At 35.6% G+C, this 19,836-nt stretch overlaps 1 protein-coding gene across 1 annotated transcript in view; it reads right to left on the reverse strand.

Annotated features, from left to right (window-relative positions):
• ADAM23 (ADAM metallopeptidase domain 23) overlaps positions 1 to 19,836 on the reverse strand; it is a gene marked incomplete at both ends in the record, with an annotated part of 67,918 nt that overhangs the window by 16,613 nt on the left and 31,469 nt on the right. Inside the window, 13 exons of the mRNA XM_082284755.1 lie at positions 732 to 851; positions 2,290 to 2,395; positions 3,669 to 3,732; positions 4,213 to 4,263; positions 6,191 to 6,271; positions 6,426 to 6,512; positions 7,259 to 7,330; positions 9,832 to 9,931; positions 11,443 to 11,491; positions 13,082 to 13,172; positions 13,947 to 14,031; positions 15,974 to 16,140; positions 18,554 to 18,625. Coding sequence (XP_082140881.1) covers positions 732 to 851; positions 2,290 to 2,395; positions 3,669 to 3,732; positions 4,213 to 4,263; positions 6,191 to 6,271; positions 6,426 to 6,512; positions 7,259 to 7,330; positions 9,832 to 9,931; positions 11,443 to 11,491; positions 13,082 to 13,172; positions 13,947 to 14,031; positions 15,974 to 16,140; positions 18,554 to 18,625 — 1,145 coding nt within the window. The remainder of the gene's footprint in view (positions 1 to 731; positions 852 to 2,289; positions 2,396 to 3,668; positions 3,733 to 4,212; positions 4,264 to 6,190; positions 6,272 to 6,425; positions 6,513 to 7,258; positions 7,331 to 9,831; positions 9,932 to 11,442; positions 11,492 to 13,081; positions 13,173 to 13,946; positions 14,032 to 15,973; positions 16,141 to 18,553; positions 18,626 to 19,836) is intronic.

The following is a 19,836-nucleotide window of genomic DNA, read 5'->3' on the forward strand; positions in this document are numbered from 1 at the left end:
TGGGGTTTTCTAAGTCACTGACAGACCATGCTTTTTTCTTTTTTTCCTTTTTTTTTTTCCCCAAATGCTGTGAAATACTATTGCTAAAAAAAATACTAAAAAAACTAACTTGCCATGTGATTTAAATAAAAACATTAGTGGAATAATGGAAGAATTAAGAATCACTGTTCACTCAGGACCCAGCTATGTAAGAGAGTGTTCTTAGTGTGACAGCAACGTTGCCAATGTCTTTAAAATACAAACCCAGTATTGTGCACAGACCCAGTTCTGCAGCAGACAAACTCATTTAGCTGTCTTTTAACTGAACAGTAGCTGAACATATTATCCTGCCACTACTCTGCAGTTTCCTCCCTCTCAGCCTTCACTTCACAACAGCTGTTTCTCTGAGTATTTAATACTCAAAATCGTTATATTTAAAATATGGGTCTTTGGTAATGACAGACTTTCTCCACCCTCAGAAAAACATAATGCTGAGCATTAAGCTCTGACTGTGAAGTTCTGCTATTGGAGGGATCAGGTAGAAGATTCAGGAGGATAACCCACATTTCACCCTCTTTAAATGTGGAATATTAGGCTTTTTATGGTTTGGGGTTTTTTTTAATCAAAATAAATACCACTCAGAATAAAGATTTTGCTGCAATTACCTAAAATCCACAGAATCTTACATTTATGTCTATCTTAATTAAGTTTGACAGAGATAAATCACATTGGAATACTGCATTGTCTTTTACCTGCAGTCCACTATGCGTCCTTGATGATAAAAGGAATTTGGGATAATTTCTCCTTGAACTTGACCAACTCGTGGAACTCTAGTAAGATTAGTACAGAGCAAAAAGCCACAGAAAACATCACTGGAAAATGAAAACATAAATTAAAATATTACTGGAATAATATGAGGTAAAGTTACAAAAAACAAAGTCTGGCAATGGTGCTGCTGATCATAGTAATATATTACCACAAGACTTTCAGAGTGCAAGCCTGGATATAAAATATTATTTTATTTACATGACAAGAGGCAGAAACAAGTCATTGATCATTCCAATGCACCAATGAATGCTCACATGAACATAGAAAATATCTGTGCTCTAAGAACAATGCAGTACAAGTAAGAGGAGCCAAGCTGCACAAAGCTTTGCCATGTTAGGCTAAATTGCTTTTCCCTCTCTCTGGCAGCTTACACACCATATGTTAATGTTAAGTTTGAATTTTCAATTGAATTTTACTTCCCTTGCAGGACAACAGAACCGTAACAACAACTGTTAGTGTGCAGCTGTGTGTGCCCAAATTTTGGTTAAGAATCTGCTTCTTCTAATGTTATTTTATACCTGCATATATTTAAATGTGTTTTAAGATATACAAGATATATTTTATATCTTCAATAGAAGGATATCAGTTAATACTGACTGTCCTAAGTTACAGAAGCAGCTGGATAAATGCTGGAAATTGACTTTGTTAAAACTGAAAAAAATGTGAATAGCCCTTCAGCCACACCATTGCCCTGCATCTCTCTACTAACAAAGAGAAGCTTTTATAGAAGTGAGGGATTTAACATACACATTAGAACAACACTATTCTCATCTAAATATTAAAAAATCCATTAAATGACTCTTTTCCTTATGATCCTATCTGAAAAGTAATAATAAAAAAAGCCACTATACAAGCATCAAATAGTCAAAGAAGGAAAACACTATTCCGAAACTGAAATTTGTATTTACATAATTTTTAATTATGAAGCAAATCAGGAGAAATTTAAGTCTATCCACTAATGATCATTACCTTGACAAGTAAATTTAATCAAATATTCATCTAGTAATGATCACATGGAAATGAATCGGGTCTTTTCTCTATAGCATCCAAATGTCTAATGGTCTTCACTGATCAAAATAAAGGTTGGAACGAACTTGAAACAGCCATAATCTGGTGTCAATCCCAGAGCAAGTGGACAGAGTGTGTGTATTTGCAGCCTAATTTATCCCTGCCAAGGCTGAGGTGTTTCTGCATTATGAACTTGTGACTTTTTATTGTCTTGTCCCTCAGCTCCTCTGAAATAAATAAAGGCACAGTATAATCTTCTGAAAATCTAGAATTCTTTATAAGTGTATTGCTGAGTCATTTGTAGATTTTTTGGAGTGGAATTTTTTCAATATGCAAACCTTGTGAGGGAAAGAAGATTCAAAATAATGCAAAACAAACTGCTGAGACATGCATGAAAAAGTATAAAAAGTAGACAATATTAAACCATTACCAATCTATTTAAATTACAAATAATCTCTCCCAAACTGAACTTACTGTTTGCTGCACTGAATCCATCGGTCTCCATCCTTTCCACAGTTTCCTTTTGTTGTGCCTTCTGTATTAAGCTTTTCATAACAAAATTTGTCAGATCCTGAAGACTCTGTTGATGAAGAAAAAAGAAACATGCTTTCCACTGGCAACATGACAGCTTTGAAACCTGCATAAATTTATTGCAGCAGTTCTCTGTAATTTTTTAAATACAAAACATCAATCTAAACACACATGTATGTGTACAGATGGTATTTTTCAGTGACTACAAGAGAGAACAGGCTAAACTGAAATACCTGCTGATATGTTCAAGATTTGCTCTGAACTTCTAAAAAAAAAGTAGCCTCCACAGTGTCTGTATTCTATTCTGCATATGAAATTTATCTGTGGTCTAATTTTGTTCCCTTCATAACAGTTACTCATAGATTTAATCTAGTTGTTTTGCACTGCAATTATTCCTGATCTGCATTTCAGAAGATTTTATATAGGACATTTACGATAAGCCTATGTTCTGACATCAACTCAATGTTTATTTTATTCTATTTTTCAGATGTTCACAGGAAACCAAATTTGAACATCCAAGTGTAATTTCTACTTATTTTTAGGAGTAAAATTCTGAACTAGTAGGTTTTAAACCCATAATTATTTACTAAAGAGCTCATTTTTTTTTCTAAAAATGAATTTTAAAAAAAGAGAAAGGCACAACAATTATATAGAGGAAAATAAACTAATAATACAGAGTGGCCTCAGTGGCAGTTATGACACAATGCACAAGAACACACTAAATGCCAGAGTACAGGATGTCCTGGTAGTTCTACACTGCTGAATTGTCTCAAAGTCATTACACAGAACATTCAGCCCCTCTCTGCTGCAAGCAAAGCCCATTGCAATTGCAATTCTATTTTGCTCAACACCTCTGGACTTAAATCCATACTATGCATATTCAAGTTCACACCAATATACTAATTTTCCTGACTTGGAGGACAGTATAGGAAGGAGAGGCAAGGTAGAGCAACTTTAGCATGTACCACTGCTGGGATAATGGAACTGATGACTGTCATTAAAAAAACCCCCAAAACATCTAGTTTTGAACTATACCCAAAAAATCCTCAATCCCCTCCCCCCCAGGAGCATTTGCAGCCCTCCCCAGATCTGCAGCCACATCATGCCAGAACTATCTCACTGACACCACTCCCAGGCTCAGAATTCCACTTCAAGCCAGAATTCCAATCAAGCCAGTCTCCCACTGCAGTCTACTCACTCTACTGATCAGAAAACTTTAACTTAGAGTGACAAGAACAAAAAATAAAAATACTAAAAATCCAAAGCAAAGGCAGGAATGAACTAGAAATAAAATACATTTAAGGTAGTTAAAGTCAACCTACTAGATCCCCAGATATATTTGCACTGATTATCTCTTGTCTTGCATTCACCATTATAGCAACGACCCTAAACAAAGCACAACATGTTAGCAATGAGAACTGAAAACAACATCTCCTTCCCCTCCCACAACAAATGTCTCATTTTCACTCTTCACATGCACGTTGAGATGTAGAATATATTCCATGAATTTGGGTAGATGAAGTACACATTTTGGCCCAGATTCCCAAGCCAGTTTGTGTCCAATACATACTGACATTCAAGTAGTTGCTTTATACCTTTACACAGTTGTAAAGAACTTATTAACAGGGAGTGTAATAAAAGATCTACATGTAAAATGTAGAGATACCAAGTGAATTTCACTCTAAGCAGAAATTATTACTATTCACAGAGTGCAAAAAGCACAAGCAACACTGATGTCTAAAGGATAAATTTTATGAAGAATTATGGAATACAAGATTTTAAAAAATCAATGCCAAAGCAAAACAAGAATGTGTATTTGGTTGATTTCTATTTGCTGATGTGCAGGGATTTAAAAAAATTGCATACCTGATTAGAATCACAGGCATACCCATCTTGTTTATGAAGATTTGGTGGACACTGAAAAAAATTAAGAATCTTTTTCATCATGTGTACTGTAATAATATATCAGAGTATCACATATGGAATTTTCCTGCTTTTAAGAAAATTTCACAGCATACAAAGGGGGTTGAAAACATAATTAGTGCAATAAACTTTAGAGCTACAAATAGAAATGAAAAAATTAACATCTTGAGCCATGAAACACAAGGTTCAATACTAACTTCCTGCATATTCCAAGTAGAAATTAAGGAGGTGAGGCAAAATGAAAACCAATGTGTTCAGTAAGAGGATATTTGGGAGCTAATACTGGGGTCATGTTTGCAACGCTGCCATCACAGGCATTTCAGTTCCACTACAACAGTGAGGGAGCACCTGGTCAGCCTACCAGTCTATTGCTTACAGAGCTTCAGGAGGTTTAATGATGTGTTATGTTCTCTTGGCACTGGAAACTTCTTTGGTACAAACAAGTCACTAGGTCCAGAAGCCTCAGACTACTAAAGTAAGGAGCAGACCATTGTTAAGGTTTTTCCTCATCCAAAAGAGACCTGTGAAAATTTGGAAAGGCTATGCTGCTGCACTGGACTCTGTTAGCCAATACTCTGAGGGCAGCCTTTCTGGCTTCAGAAAGCCCTTCTCTCTCGCATTAAGAATGCTCCATCTACAGAACAAAAGATTTACAATAGAATATTGGCAATAGCTACTTGTCTATGTGTTGATGTCTCTGATGATAAAATAAAAGGATATTGTTAATTTATTGGCATTTATAATTACAGCCAATGCCCAAAGAGATTATGATCTGTCCTGAATCTCATTTCTTCAAAGCTAAGAACTTGATGTGGTAGGTGACTGCATCAGTTATGAAGTTCTTATAGAAACTTGAAGTTTATATAAATGGAATAAATATATAAACATTCAGTATTGAAAAGGAGCATATATTACCTAAAGCATCAAAGTTGCTGTGAAAATGAAAAATGTACAGAATGTTGACTATGTAAAAGAACTCAAATTAAAAAACCATTTTGTTTGCTGTTTATTCCTATATTTTTGAGTATTAGCCAAATATTTTCAGGACAAATACGTAAGATTCACAACTTTTAAAATTCTCATACATGTGCACACTCTTAAAAAAAATAACACACTTTATACAAGTCTTACAAGGAGAAATTGAGGGATCTGGGGTAGTTTAGCCTGGAGAAGATGAAGCTCAGGGGGGACCTTTTCACCCTCGACAACTCCTTGAAGGAGGTTGTAGAGACACAGAGGTTGGCCTCTTCTGCTTAAGTAACAAATGACAGGATGAGAGGAAATGGCCTTAAGTTGTGCCAGGGGAGGTTTAGATTGACTATTAGGAAAAATTTCTTCACCAAAACAGCTGTCAAACATTGTAACAGGCTGCCCAGAGACACAGTAAAATCACCATCCCTGGAGGTATTTAAAAGACACGTAGATGTGGCATTTAGGGACATGGTTTAGTGGTGGAGTTGGCAGTGCTGGGTTAATGGTTGCACTCAATCTAAAAGGTCTTTTCCAACCTAAATGATTCCATGCTTTTATACTCCATTAGCTATAATTTTCTACAGCACTATTTTAAGGTATTTTATTTCACAAAGTCTTAGTGTTATTACTTTTGAATACATTCACATTTATAGTGTATTCTTATTAGTAAGTCATAGACCAGGCAAAGAATAAAGAAGGATGCCTGACACAAATACTACACACAAAATCCCAAGAGTTATAAAAAACAAATAAACCTAAAGGAGTAATATTTTGAGTCCACATAGATTATTGTTTTCATGAGTTTGCAACAGTTTATACTCCACTGTTACATCATCATTTTGGGTATATGACTGTGCAGTTTGTTAATACAATTTTCCTGTTCAATGAATACAAAAAAAAGGGTGCAAACAAACAACAGTGCAAGCAGAGAACATTTCTGCACACATACCTGCCCAGAATCCCCAGTGCAGAACTCTGCAATGTCACACTCATTCACTGCATATCGACAGTCATAACCTCGTGGGAAAAACTAGAAAATGAAAAATATAGTTCAGCACTAAGATTACATTGACATAAGCTGCTCCTTTTCCTTCTACCTGAAACACACTTTGAACTTTAATAGGCTGCATGTGACTGCCGTGGACAACTGAAAAGAACAATTGATATATGGCAGCAACACTCACAAGACACGATGTATTACAGCAGGGTCCATCACTACAATGAGCTCCATTAGAAAGAGAGCACTTCTTACAACAGTCTGCATAGCATTCCTGAAGAAAACATTAAGCAAAAAGTTTAGTCTTCCATTTTAAGTAAGTCTTTTTTCTTCACAACTTTTTCAACAACAAACTATTACATACCAGCAGACAAAAGATTCAGTTTAGCATTGATGATCTGAAATTATCAGCGGAAGAAGCCTTTGCACTACTCAAATACTAAAGGGAAAACAGTGACATACAATGCTATAGTAACACAGGGATTCTGAAGCCTGTGCCAAATTCATGCTGCTTAGTTAAATTATATTCGATGCAGAAAAAAACCCCAATCTAATTGCAGGTGCAATTATATTTAAATACTAGAACTAGGACTCAAATCTAGAGAGAAGATTTTTGCAAAAACATTATTGGAGTATTTCTGCACTAGAGAAGAAAACGACAGTTTACTTGTTCTGTCTGAATGCAGGCACCAATCTCCCAAAGTATCAGTAAGGAGTCTCCCACTCAAACATGCTCTCAAAGAAAAGTAAAAAGGTAAGCACTTCTCCAGTGCAACTCAAAAACTGCTGGGAAACAGCTGTATCTTGTCATTAGTATAACAGGAACTGTGCAGAGGACACTGTCATTGCACCCGTTGTCATTTGAAAAAATGTTTTTAACACAGGCCCTTAAAGAAATTGTTCCCAAACAGGCAAAACAAATCCATTTCCATAACCTTTCCCCCTTCCCTTACCAATCACTTAATTTATCTTAATATATTTTGTAAGAAAGACTGTGAAGTAATATATAACTCTACTTGCCATTCGGAAACCGCAATCACATTCTTCTCCTGCTTCTACATATCCATTTCCACACTCGGTGGCTTCAAACAGCTGAAAGAAAAAAGCCCCCACCCCAAAGTAAGAATAAAACCAGTGTCAAGTGACTTTTGTGTCACGTACAACCCATTTCTGTGATGCTACACAAATGTGCTGTCCCAAGCAATGCATGTGCTGTGCCTCAGTGATGGAAAGGCAGCATGGTTTTCAAGTGCTGCTCATCAGAATTTTTCAGACATGAAAGGTGTCCAGCTAAATCACACCAATGCTGGTCCTCTTTAGGAGAATACTGATCTCAGAAACCCATGATAAATAGAGACACTACAATAATATTTAAGGGGGATGACATTTGAACTTCTGTTCCATGGACTCCCAGTTCTCTGATAAATCCTTCAAGAAACCAGTCCACAATATAATCTCTGGGATCTACTCAGGTACCCACACCTGCTCATGCAATGAGCTACTGTCTATTCCTGTGCAACGTTTATGCATAAAAACAATAAATATTAAGAAATACTGCCAAGAGGATGTGCCTTATTAGTAAGTTATAAACAACCACACACAGATAGTACTAAACAGCTAATCCTAAAACCAGATACATGCACTACAGATAAATCCTGCAGTTCAGGATGATGCAGATTCTATACTGGTTTCACATATCATAATTTTGATTAAAGATACTTTTCAGCCTTGTCATAGAAATAATTTTGCAAGAAGCTTGTCCGTTTTCAATATAATTCTACTTTAAAATCATATAAGAATATCAGGAATCTCCAGTTTAATTGGGATATTATCAACAGAAACATTAACTAGAATATGGCTGAAATGAGAAGTTAAAAGTTAAAATGAGAACAGAAATCAAAGGGTGCAAGATGCGAGTAAACCGTTCTGCACGGCCTTAGTGGAAGTAAAGCTGTTGAGAATCATCAAGATATGAAACAACATATAATACAATACTAATTATATAAAAACTTGTATGGAATTCTTCTCCGGTAGTTTTGGTTGGGGCAGGGAGGAATCATAATGCCTAATAAAAAAGAAATAAAACATTTCACTTTTGTTGCATAATGCACATAGGTAATTAATAGCACCTACAATTTTGGGTGCCAAAAGCAAAACAATACTGAAGAAATATCTGTATGTGCTTTTCTTCACTAGCAGTGTTGACAGGATTAAAAAAAAACTAATTTCTTTTTTTTCCCCCTGTAAGCTACTGTTTCTACTACACTTTGGTGTAAAAAAATAAGATCTTACTCTGAAACTGAAATTCATTTCTCTATCAAACAAGAAAATTACAGAACACAAGCAGGCACACACAAATTTCCTATGGCAATCAGGAACTATTTAATGTTTATATTCATGTCAGAGCACAACTCAGGTTATAATTTTAAAAATGGCATCATGGTGACTGCTTAACAACTCCATTTTACTTACCTAAGGATTAAACACACAGTTTTCTACCTTACCTCCTAACCTCCAAATAACAGGATTCTAAACATTGTATGATTATTTTTCCCCCCAAAGAACTTCAAAGCTGTGAAGCACTGGCACAGATAATATATAAAGATAATTCAACCATTTCCCCAGGAGCATTTTCCCCAACATAAATCAGATTTTTATTCTGTATAGAGTCCAGCTGACAACTTCTTCACATTACTTTGCCTGACAGCTATCATTAAAAACTGAGGCTGTGTTTTTCTATTTCCCTACTTACTCCTTTGTGTAAGAATTCTTGCATTCTTATTCTATAAGCAAAGATAGCCACCCTGGGAAAAGAATCAAAACCACTTGCACAAGCAAAATTTTTAGTTAATTGTGCAAGCTGATGGTCCAGCAAAGGGTACAGCACAGTAAACAGAACAGTCTAATAGCCTCATGTGGTATTAAATTCCACAAGGACAGCAAGTTTGACACTATGATTAAATAGAATATTAATACTTTGGATTGCTCTTACTTGACAAAAAGAGCCACATGGAATATTTTTATACCATTCAGCTTTAGAAGGATGTCATGCTGACATTGCTTTAGAAAAAATTATGACCTCGGTAAGTTTTTAGGCAAAAAAGGCAATGGTATAAGTAAACAGCTATGAATTACAGAGTTTGCTAGATGTAATGAAATGAAGTTAACATTGAGAACAACCAAAAGTTACTACTGTCTATATGAAATCAGCTATGTATTTCCATTTCCTAATGTGGTAACTGGCATTCTTTTTAACAACCTCAGACACAAAGTCCAAGAATTGAGTGTAGGTGGAGCATAAATTATGATCTCACTTCTGGATTTATTTTGCACTATTTCCATCTTAATAAGTAGTGCATTTATGCTGAATGTGATATTTATCATTATTTGAGTATGAAGAATTATGGAAAACAAGTTGCATTCCTCTCAATATTATTTTTAAATGCTAGGGGGATGAACAGTCAGCTAATTACAACCTCAAGAAAATACCCATAGACATCTGAATAAATTTGAGAACAGATGTATGTCAGTGAAATTATTACATTTTCATTTCAATGTGTAGCAAATGTCCTGACTACCAATTTATTTATTACCTTTGTTGGCCTGTTAAAAAGACAGGCACCTCCCCCACGAAGTAAAAATTCTTTGTATTCTGCAATGCTGCATTTGGAGAATTTCCTGGAATGGTATACCCTAAAATAGCAAAGAATTAGGTGAGTAAATGCCTTGAAACACCACCAGCTACTGGAAAGGGGCAAAGGGGTCACAACTTTTTTTTAATACTGTAAATCCCAGTTTCTTACAACCACTGTGTGCAACAGTATGACAGCTCAGTCTTATTCTCAAACAATAAAATCAGAACAAAAGAAAAATTTTAAAACATTTTGCATTTTTATATTTCTACTTTATGAATGTATAGTATTTGTAGCTCTTAAACTTCTCAATAAGGTAACCCCACATTACAGTAGTTGCTATTCACCCTTTCTATTGCATGCATAATCCAGGATCCTCTCAGGTTTGTTTTCAGCACCTACAAGATGCTGCAGTAAGAGGTTTCACAGCTTAATACAGACTGGTAGAAGAACAATTTCATCCCATTTTCTTCTGTCATATTTGCTAATCTCATTTCATGTCTCCCTAGCTCTTACACTGGAAGAAAGAGTAATCATTTGTTCATGATGTTAGACTTCTCTCATGTTTCCTCAACTCCATCTTTTTTCCCAGACTACTGAAAATGTACTTTATTAGTAATTTCTCATTCAGAAATTGTCTGATGTATTTATTGGTCATGTTTTGAGATCTGGGAACGAGATCTATTCACACTATTAAAGATTGGGGTAACCGTGCCATAAGGAGGTTCTCCATTCCTTTCCTAACAGTTCACTGCTACTGAGCTATTTCCCCACTGAATTATTCCATACAGAAAAACTGTCTTCTGACACTGATGGAGTTAAGAGAAAAGGCTTTAAAGTGCAGCTAATTATTCACTCATTTCATTAGTCAGTCCTTTTTCAGCTTCTGCTTGACCATCCTCTGCTCCTGGCTTTTGTTTACTGTTAACCTTTTCTACAGAATAGGCTTATTCCATAGCCTCTTCTTCTGATACTTCCATCCAAGACCAATACTTTGATTAGTTCACCATGTGAAGGAAGCCAGTATCTATTCTGATCAATGCCTTACCTTGGATTCCAGAAGCATATTTATGGAATGATTTTCTGCTGCATTCATACAGTGGCTAACAATTACAAGTCTACAGGGAAGCCACAAAGTAACTCTACTGGAGAACCAATTTCCAAATATCATATGAAGAAACTCAGCTCCTTCTCTCTTATTTGTAACTAATTTTCTCCATGATTTTTGCAATCAAGCTTCCACGGTGAGCAAGATTCTGACAGGAAGTGATTTATAAGATTCAAACTCCTATATTTCAGAAGTTATCCTTTTCCAATCAATTGCTTACAGTATAGAGAGAAGAATCTTTGGCAGCATGTGAGGGTAGAGGGCAATGAAATTCCTCCCATATAGATGTGCTTCCCCCTCAGACCTCACTGACTATGTAGCTAAGGATTGAGTTCCAACTGTGTCCAGTTTTTCATTTATTAGCACTAAAACACACAGATAAAACCCAATGCCTAAATATTTCTGTCATAACGTAAACTATGAACTCATTCCAGAGCCCTCAATTACTGATATTTATGACATACCCTGTTTCCTCCATGATGCAACCACCCCAGGATTCAGTGCAGTCACACTCTTCTCAGACAAGACCAAAATACAACAGAAAAGGAGAGAAGTTATAAATATGCTTACAATAAATATAAGTACTCACTATAAAAATGGAGCTTGACTAATTATACCAAGATTTGATGGTTGCTTGGCTGTACAGACTCTAGCCCCAAAAAAGAAACCAGCCCACTTGAAGACATACTAATACACTAAATAAATGTGGTACTTTCAGATTACCTTATCTGCAGGTTCTTAAGACTCAACACAGTTTCAGGCAGTATAGAAAGCTAAAAATAGTTGGCAAGGTTCTTCCCTACATGCTCTTAAAACAGGCAGCACAAGGCTGTGTGCAGTACACATAATATTGATGATTTTAAATGTTCACATTTCCTCCTCCCTAAAAATACAGAATACCTTGAAAGAGGATTGTTATTGGACAGGCCAGGCTTTTTCCGTTTGGCATAAAATTATTAACAGTAATATGTGAATCAGCCGATCAAACATTCATTCAAAAAGTAGTTGAATGAAAATGGATTTACAGTTTACTTACAGCTATAGCATGTAAGTCAACAGTGACCAAATTCATAACATAAAAACAAAAGATCAGTACCTTATGGTTGGTAAAACAGATGCTGCACACTGCCCATAAAAATTATCTACCAAAGATAGATGTACTGTAGTCACTACTGGAAATCCAGAGTTTCTCCATGGAAAATGTTCACAGATTATTTATATGGTTATTTCTATTCTCTCCAGGTCTTTCATTAATCTTTCTCTATAAAAGGGCACCCAAATAAGGGCACTAAGCTATCATATCAAAAACCTTAATCTTTCAGTTAAAAAAAATTTCTGTTTTTCAAATTGTATGAATTCTGTTTTACCTGTAATCAAAAAACAATTATGTAGAAAATATTTTCACAATTTGCTAGTTAACACAGTTCAAAAATAGTGCTTTACAAAACAATATTCCTATGTATGGTTTCCTAATTCACAGATTTTTGAAGTGATTCCACAATAAAGTCAACATTATCATTCACATTTTTAAAGAGGAAACAAAGAGAAAAGGTAGCCAAACTGCTTACAAAATGCAAGTGAAAAATCAAACAATTTTCTTGAGCCATGAAAAGGGCTTTGCAGCAGCTTTTGTACCAACACTCCACATGTGTTAAGGCCACACAAATCTGGTCTGGCTGTGAAGCAGCAAGGTAACAAGTTGAGCAAATGTCACACTGAACTAGGTTACAACTCTACCATTTCTTCACTTGTACATCAGGTATTTTTGCATTTTAAGAAGTCAGCAATTGTTCTATTAGATTTACAGATTTCATTATGATAGAAAAGGAGTTCTAAATTAAATTAATGGTGTTTTCACCAATATACCTTTGAATATTGGTTATGAATCCAACCTCTCAACACAGAACATCACTGAGGTTATTGCAAAATGCTGCTGAACTGGCAGCTCTTGTTTTGGTGAAGCTGAAATTTTACTACGTATATTTCCAAAAGCAGCAATTCTTGTTCTACAGTTACAGCACTTTTGGCATTTCTTTCAAACACAATAAAGGAAGTGCTTATGTATTTAGCTAAGGAAGATAAAAGAAGACTCCATGTACATACTCGGTTTCCTGGCAGCTGGCTCCCATTGTATTCCAAGATTCTGAGCAAGACTTTGTGCTAGTTCCTGTGCCATGGGCAAAGGGAGGCCATACTGCATTCCAAGAGGAGCACAATTATAAAAAAACCAAAAACCCATTAGTTATTGCAATGAACATTACACTGGCTCATTCTGGCTTATCACATACCTACTACTTCAGTAATTCAATGCAGTCAGTCACAATTCTATGTGCATATAAGGAAAATTAACTCAATAAAGTACATAACAGATAAAATATTCCTCTCCTAATCTCAGGTAATCTCTCCCCATTGGTTAATCTAAAGAAAGAAGTCTATTTGATATATACATAATACAGTTCTGTAATAGTAGGGATTTAACCCATGTAAAAACAGGAGAATTTCATTATCAATTTAACACTGCACTGAGGAAAAAAAAATAACAATAGTAAAAAATTCAATACACAGGGACAATTTGTTTTCTAATTTCAATGTTAAAAAAACTTCAGGAAGAATTACATGTCACTGGTACCTCAGAAGATCAAGTGTCTTACAGTGATAAGACAAAAAGATATTCACTGTGTTTCACATATTCCTGTCTGAGATTTTTGGGTCTAAATTTCTATCAAATATAATAAAAGCCAATTTAAGTTCTTTTTAAGAGAATAATGCAGACAGGAGAGAAATGCTTTCTAAAAAGACGAGCACTCTGAGCAGTAGTTTGATGATGATCAAGCAGGCTGGCTGTGAGAATCCTAAATTTTTAATATTTAAGTTATCTTTAAAGCCCTGAATACTGAAACATAAACTGTTGAGATTATAATGTAGAGATTCTACTTTACTTCACTTTAGTCATGAAAAAAAAAATTACCTCATTCACTCCTACTCCTCTGGCCACAGAGCAAACCCCTCCAAAGTAACTTAAGCTGCTCCTTTTGTAATGAAATGTCACATTCCTTACAAACAAATAAAAATGAAGAAAATATAACACATTGACATTGGGCACCAAGAGCTTATTGAAAGACCATACCCTCACACATGCCATGATAGATTGCATGTACATTCATCTACTTCTAGCATAAAAAGCAACTGCAAGTTTACAAACAGAACACCAACACTGAAAGAGGTGATTATATATATATAAGCTTTGACAAAAAGACTATTTTTCTCTTGTAGAGCCAGAATCAGTCTTAACCCACAAAAAAACCAAGCACAGAAAGCTTGAGTGCCAGACTCCTAAGACAACAGAGTGATAACATTCCTTTTAAAAGTTAACAATATATTCCAATTTTTGATCTGTCAGGAAGGAATTCCGTTCTGAAATGTATCAGTATTGAGAACTTTTTAAACTATGATCTTAATCCAAAACAATTTAAGTTCTAGTTTCAACTCCAAATGAAAAGACTGAGAAGTATACCTAAAGGGAAAGTAATTTAATACTGCGCTTTAACCCTGCCTCCTTTCTTTTATTGTTAATAAGCCCCAAATAATTTAATTAAGTAATGTAATCTGGAAGATCTAAATTATTCAATAAAACGTCTACAAATTACTATGAATTACTAAAATTACTATTTTAACTCCAGAGTCATAATAATAAACCTACACCGCCTACAAACAACCTACAGTGACCCTGCACGGTGTACAAATGACCTAACCTTTGAAAATTAATGGAGTCTTTTTTAAATGACAGGGTACTCCATACAGGTATGTACTTATTTTTCAGAACATTCTAACACCCATCAGAACTTTCAGACTGCAGCTTAATTAAACACATACAGCCAGAGGCTTTACAACAGACAGGACTGCAGTAAGGGCTGAGCTTGACAGGCACTTCTGGAAATGGTCTAGTTCATCCCCCCAGCTGCAAGGAGGCCCAGCTGGAGCACACCATGTTCCATTGGCTTTGGAAAATCTCCAAGCATGGGCACTCCATAGCCTCTCTGTGCAGCAGAGAGTTTCAGCATCTGACCACCTTCACAGTGAAAGGTTTTTTTTCCCCCCATGTTTAAATGGAATTTCCTGTATTTCAGGTTGGATTTGATACCTTTCACCATGGCAAACTCTTCAGCAGGTGACACAAAACATGCATTGAAGTCACTAAGAGTGCATGTCAGCAGCACTTCGCCTGTATTATGAAGAATACAATCAGCATTGTATTGCAATGCCTGTAGTAAGGAAATCTGGAGGAAATTCTTCAACCCTTGTTTTTATCTTCTTCTGCAGAAGATGAACTACAGGAGAATCCCATGGAAGACACTAGTTACTCCATCCTCACAGTATGTCATGCTGCTGGGAGATGGCTTAAGATCTTCATGCTGCACAGGGGAACATATTTCCTCCTCTTTGCTTACAATGCCATGAAGTAAAATAATACTTGCTCAAGGCTGAAATCGTGCCTAATGATGCAAGTGGAATTTCCCCTCAAAATGCATTGTGTCTCAGAACAATTCATTACAGCTCTAAAGGAGAAGCCCTTCCATTAACAAACCATCACTGCGGCTACATGTGCGAATAAATACACTAACTGGAACACTTTTGTGGCAACACATAATCCTGTCAGCTCTGCCCTCTCCTGATCATAACTGGAAAAGCAGTACCTTAAACACCTGATTGGCAAAGCTAAGTGTCCTCAAGGGCTCATCAAAAGCCACTTTCAAATGTGACACTGTCTCCAGGTTGCAAAGACATTCAAATATCATTATAGATACGTATATCAACGTGAGTACGGTATATACTACACCTATTAAAAACAGGTGTTAAATATGGATTAAGCTTCCTAAGGAAGGCAGAGGTCGATTGATATACAGAATACCAAGCAAAAAAGTATGAAAGAAGAGACAAGTAGACAAAAGCAGTAGACAGGAAGTAACATTCTAAGCCATTGCAAAGGGTACATACGAGAGCAGGTGCACAGCATCAGCGTGCTGCTTGACGTAGTGCTGCCGGTACTTGGAGAAGTCGTGGAGCATCTGCAGAGGGTCAGGGTGAATATTAATGCGATCTCTGTCTGTCCAAGTTTCCACAGCAACAAGAACCACCCTGGTGTTCAGCTGTTCCTTGTATATCTGAGGGCAGAGACAGGACAGGCACAGGAGTAGAACACTGGGTCAGACATGCACACTTAGCCAGTAAGAGTAAAGCGGAAGGACAAGAGGGATAAAGCAGGAGGAAAACATGGGGAAACAGTTAGCTGGTAATGCCTTGCATTTCCTAAAAGCTAATATTCTGATCAACTTAAATTTTATGTTTTAGAAGGAAACAAACAACCCTTGCTGCTCTTTTTTTTTTTTTGAGCCACTCCATTTTCTTTAAAATTCTCATGGCAAATAATTTTGCCACTGAGTTTTGCAGAAAACCTGTAGAAAAACCAGCAAAGAAGAAATGTAAAGGTACACTGGGTGATCTCAAAGAAAAAGAAAAGACCGATCTCAAAAAGTAGCTGAAGGCAATTTTTAAGTTGAGATTAAATAACTTCTCCGTTTTCCAATAAATCCAAAATTTAATTAATGCTTGATTTCCATTTATATAGTATGATCACTTAATTCTCACATTGCTTGAGTGGAATTAAGTAAAAATATTGATTTTTCTATAAATTTTAATGTTACTGTAGCAACAGACAAGGAAACAACAATCAGGCCTCAATAATAACAAAACAGTTTTAAAATATGCATTTTAACATTGTGCATGATACTTGATTCTGACATAAAATTGCTGCTGTCTTTAGGTTCAGTTAAAAAAAAAATCAAAGTTTATTAACTAAGGTCATGCAGAACTTGCAGATCTATAGAAGATGCATTCCTTATTCACCCTGACCAGAAACCCAGTTTTGTATCAGGGCAGCATCATCCTTATTAAAAAGTCAATGTATAATATTCAGCTTAGAAAAAAAAAGACAAATACAAAAACGAGAGATAGCAACCAGCTAAGCTCAGTTTTGTCCAAGACCCTTGAAGGAAAAGAGTATTAGCATGCTTCAATCTGAGGGAGACAAGCTGAGAACATACACAGAAAATGGTTTACAACATGAGAAAAACCAGTAAAATTAAACCACCTGAAATGACATAGGGGTGGGTCAATAAATACTTCTGTTTGCTGAGAGGAAAACTGTAATTCCTGAAGCAAACAGCAACAAAAGAATGGAAGAGGAGGCAGAGAACCTGAAGGCCTCTGAAAGCCAATATCCTTTCCCCAACAATAAATCAGTAAGAAATACAGCCCACACCCTATGGACACAAGGGAATAACAAAGCAGAAAGTTCTGCTCCTTTTCACGCTTTATTTAAAGAAAAAGCCATTTATATGTCCTTTTGTAAGATCTCTGTGAGGGGAATGAATTCTACACAAGAATGAAGCTCCATGTTTCTGCATACACACAGATAAAATTGGAAAAAATAGATATAATAGGGAAAGAAAAGACAGATGAAATAACTTCTGTTAAAACACAGAAGAAAGACAAAGAAATAATGATCAGGTGAGAAAAAAAAAGATGCTACCTTTTCTTTGGAAATGTGCAACATAAATTGCAGAAATACTACAATTATTTACATTTTTATCTGCTCTAGTAACTTTTCTTTAGGCTACTGGCATGTTCAGATCATTACAGAAAAATATTCCAAAAGACTTCTGGTATTTCATGTATTATAAATATATTCACCTAAATTTTCAATATACATCCAATACACTTCCTATGTAAGAACAAGTACTGCATTGTTTCCTCTGAGCCAAACAAACTGTTGACAATGTTTTGCACTGAATCATATCACACAGTTCCACAGGTATCAATAATGTCACATGGAAAAGGGACTCAGAGTCAGCATTTGGTAGCCTTTGTATTCATCACTACTAGAGAATCTATCCTGTTTTCACTACAGACAGAGCTCTGAAATGTGTGTGATCATTATATGTGTACCAAAAAGAGGAAAAAAAAACCAAATTAATTTTACCACAAATATTACTTTTAGTTTATATGCTGTTGCATATTACAAAATTGTTCTAAATTTAGTCACAGATACCATTCTTGTATCTGTGTCACTTCCACCCATTTATAATGTACCACAATGGCATTTTGTTTATTTTTAAGCTATAAATAAAGATTTATGAAGGAGAATTTTTTATTCACACTCACTTTTTCTCACAATAGATATACGTATCCTTTGTGACCTATGCTTGGAGTTTCAATCACTTGTGGTTAGATTTGTTTCACAAATCTAAATTTGATAAAATCTCATTCTTAATTGGTGACAGATACTGAAATCACCCCTGCCAAGGGCAAACTCTGACAGTTGCAAGCTTTAAGAAAAATGCCACAGATAATCTGGTAGTTACTTATACATTCACCCCAGGCTATTCTTCTGCAGAGGAACTAGAAATGCACTTTAAAATGTAATTGAAATTTGGGTTCTGAAAATGATAACATTTTTAATACAGTGCTAAAGTAAAAGTCAGTGAATCGGTTTTCAGAAGAAACATTGATACTTACAGCATCTACAAGGTTTACCACAGACTTTGCAAAATTGTTTGTGTATGCAGTTGAAGAACGGTGCCTTTTGAACTAAAAGAAGAGAAAGTAGAACACAGTGAGAACTTAAATATTTATTACTAATTCTTTATTTTTACAGCATGGAAAGGAAATTAATATTTTAAGAAAGTAAGGGAAAAACTAAAAAAACTTTTCAGATCACAGCCTAAATCTCATATTCAAAAACCCCTGGAAGATAAAGGAAGCCATGTATGATAGGCAGCCTTTCCCATCCGTAAAAGGAGCATTTAACCACAAGAAATACTTTGTTTAGAATCAGACTTCAAATGTTTGAGACAAAATTACAGGTAAACATGAACATAAACATGAGCTCAAAATTGAGAGGATGCTGTACCCATTAAAACTGCCTAACCTGATGAGTTACATATCTGACTGTAGTAGCCACATTCCATCACTTTAATTATAAGACATGAAGATGAAGCATTTACCACTTGTCCTGTGCACAGCTCTTTGCAAAGGTATCCTTTTCTGCAACAGCACAATACTTTTGTGACATGTAGCAGTAGTTATAGCAAAAGACAAAATGGAAGAGGGAGTGCATGGTAAAAGTAAATACGTGTTTGAACATGAAAAGAGTTAAGATGAGTATCTTAAATTCTAACTTCAATTTTTTTCTATTTTTATAGACTTACATGAGCTGTATTACAAGTTTTGCTTCATAATATATGTGCATGTCATTACAATGTTTTCATGTCTTTCCTCATCCTGCCTCACAAGCCCCTTCTGTTCCAAGTCAAATTTTTTAAAGATGCAGCTATGGTACCTGAACATGAATCCATATGACTTTCAAGAAACTGTAAACTTATCAACCAAGATTACATTACACAGTATGATTTGCATATAGGAAAAATAGGTCTTCAAAATTTCACAGAAAATGAACATGAAATTACTTAGAACAGGGAAAAAAAGCCTTTATCAAAAAACTCTTACTAATTTCAACTACTTGTTAAAAGCAACAAGTCTCATTGCCTCAGTGCTCCATGGAAGTGTCAGCTATTCTATGAAATACTGTACTTAAAAAGAGGCTTTGGAACAAGAAGGTCTGACTCTTCTCTGAGCAACTGAGCAGCTGCTCTCAGGTACAGTGCTAGTAGGTGCCTAGGATGTACACTGTACATTATACCACGAGACTGCTCCCCAGAGAACAACATGACAGTGGGGAAGGGAGAAAGGGTGGCTTTGGCTTTTTGTTTTGAGCTAATCCCAAACCTTTCCAGAAGTGG

The sequence above is a fragment of the Coloeus monedula genome (assembly GCF_965178545.1).
Source record: "Coloeus monedula genome assembly, chromosome: 7".
NCBI classification, from domain to species: Eukaryota; Metazoa; Chordata; class Aves; order Passeriformes; family Corvidae; genus Coloeus; species Coloeus monedula.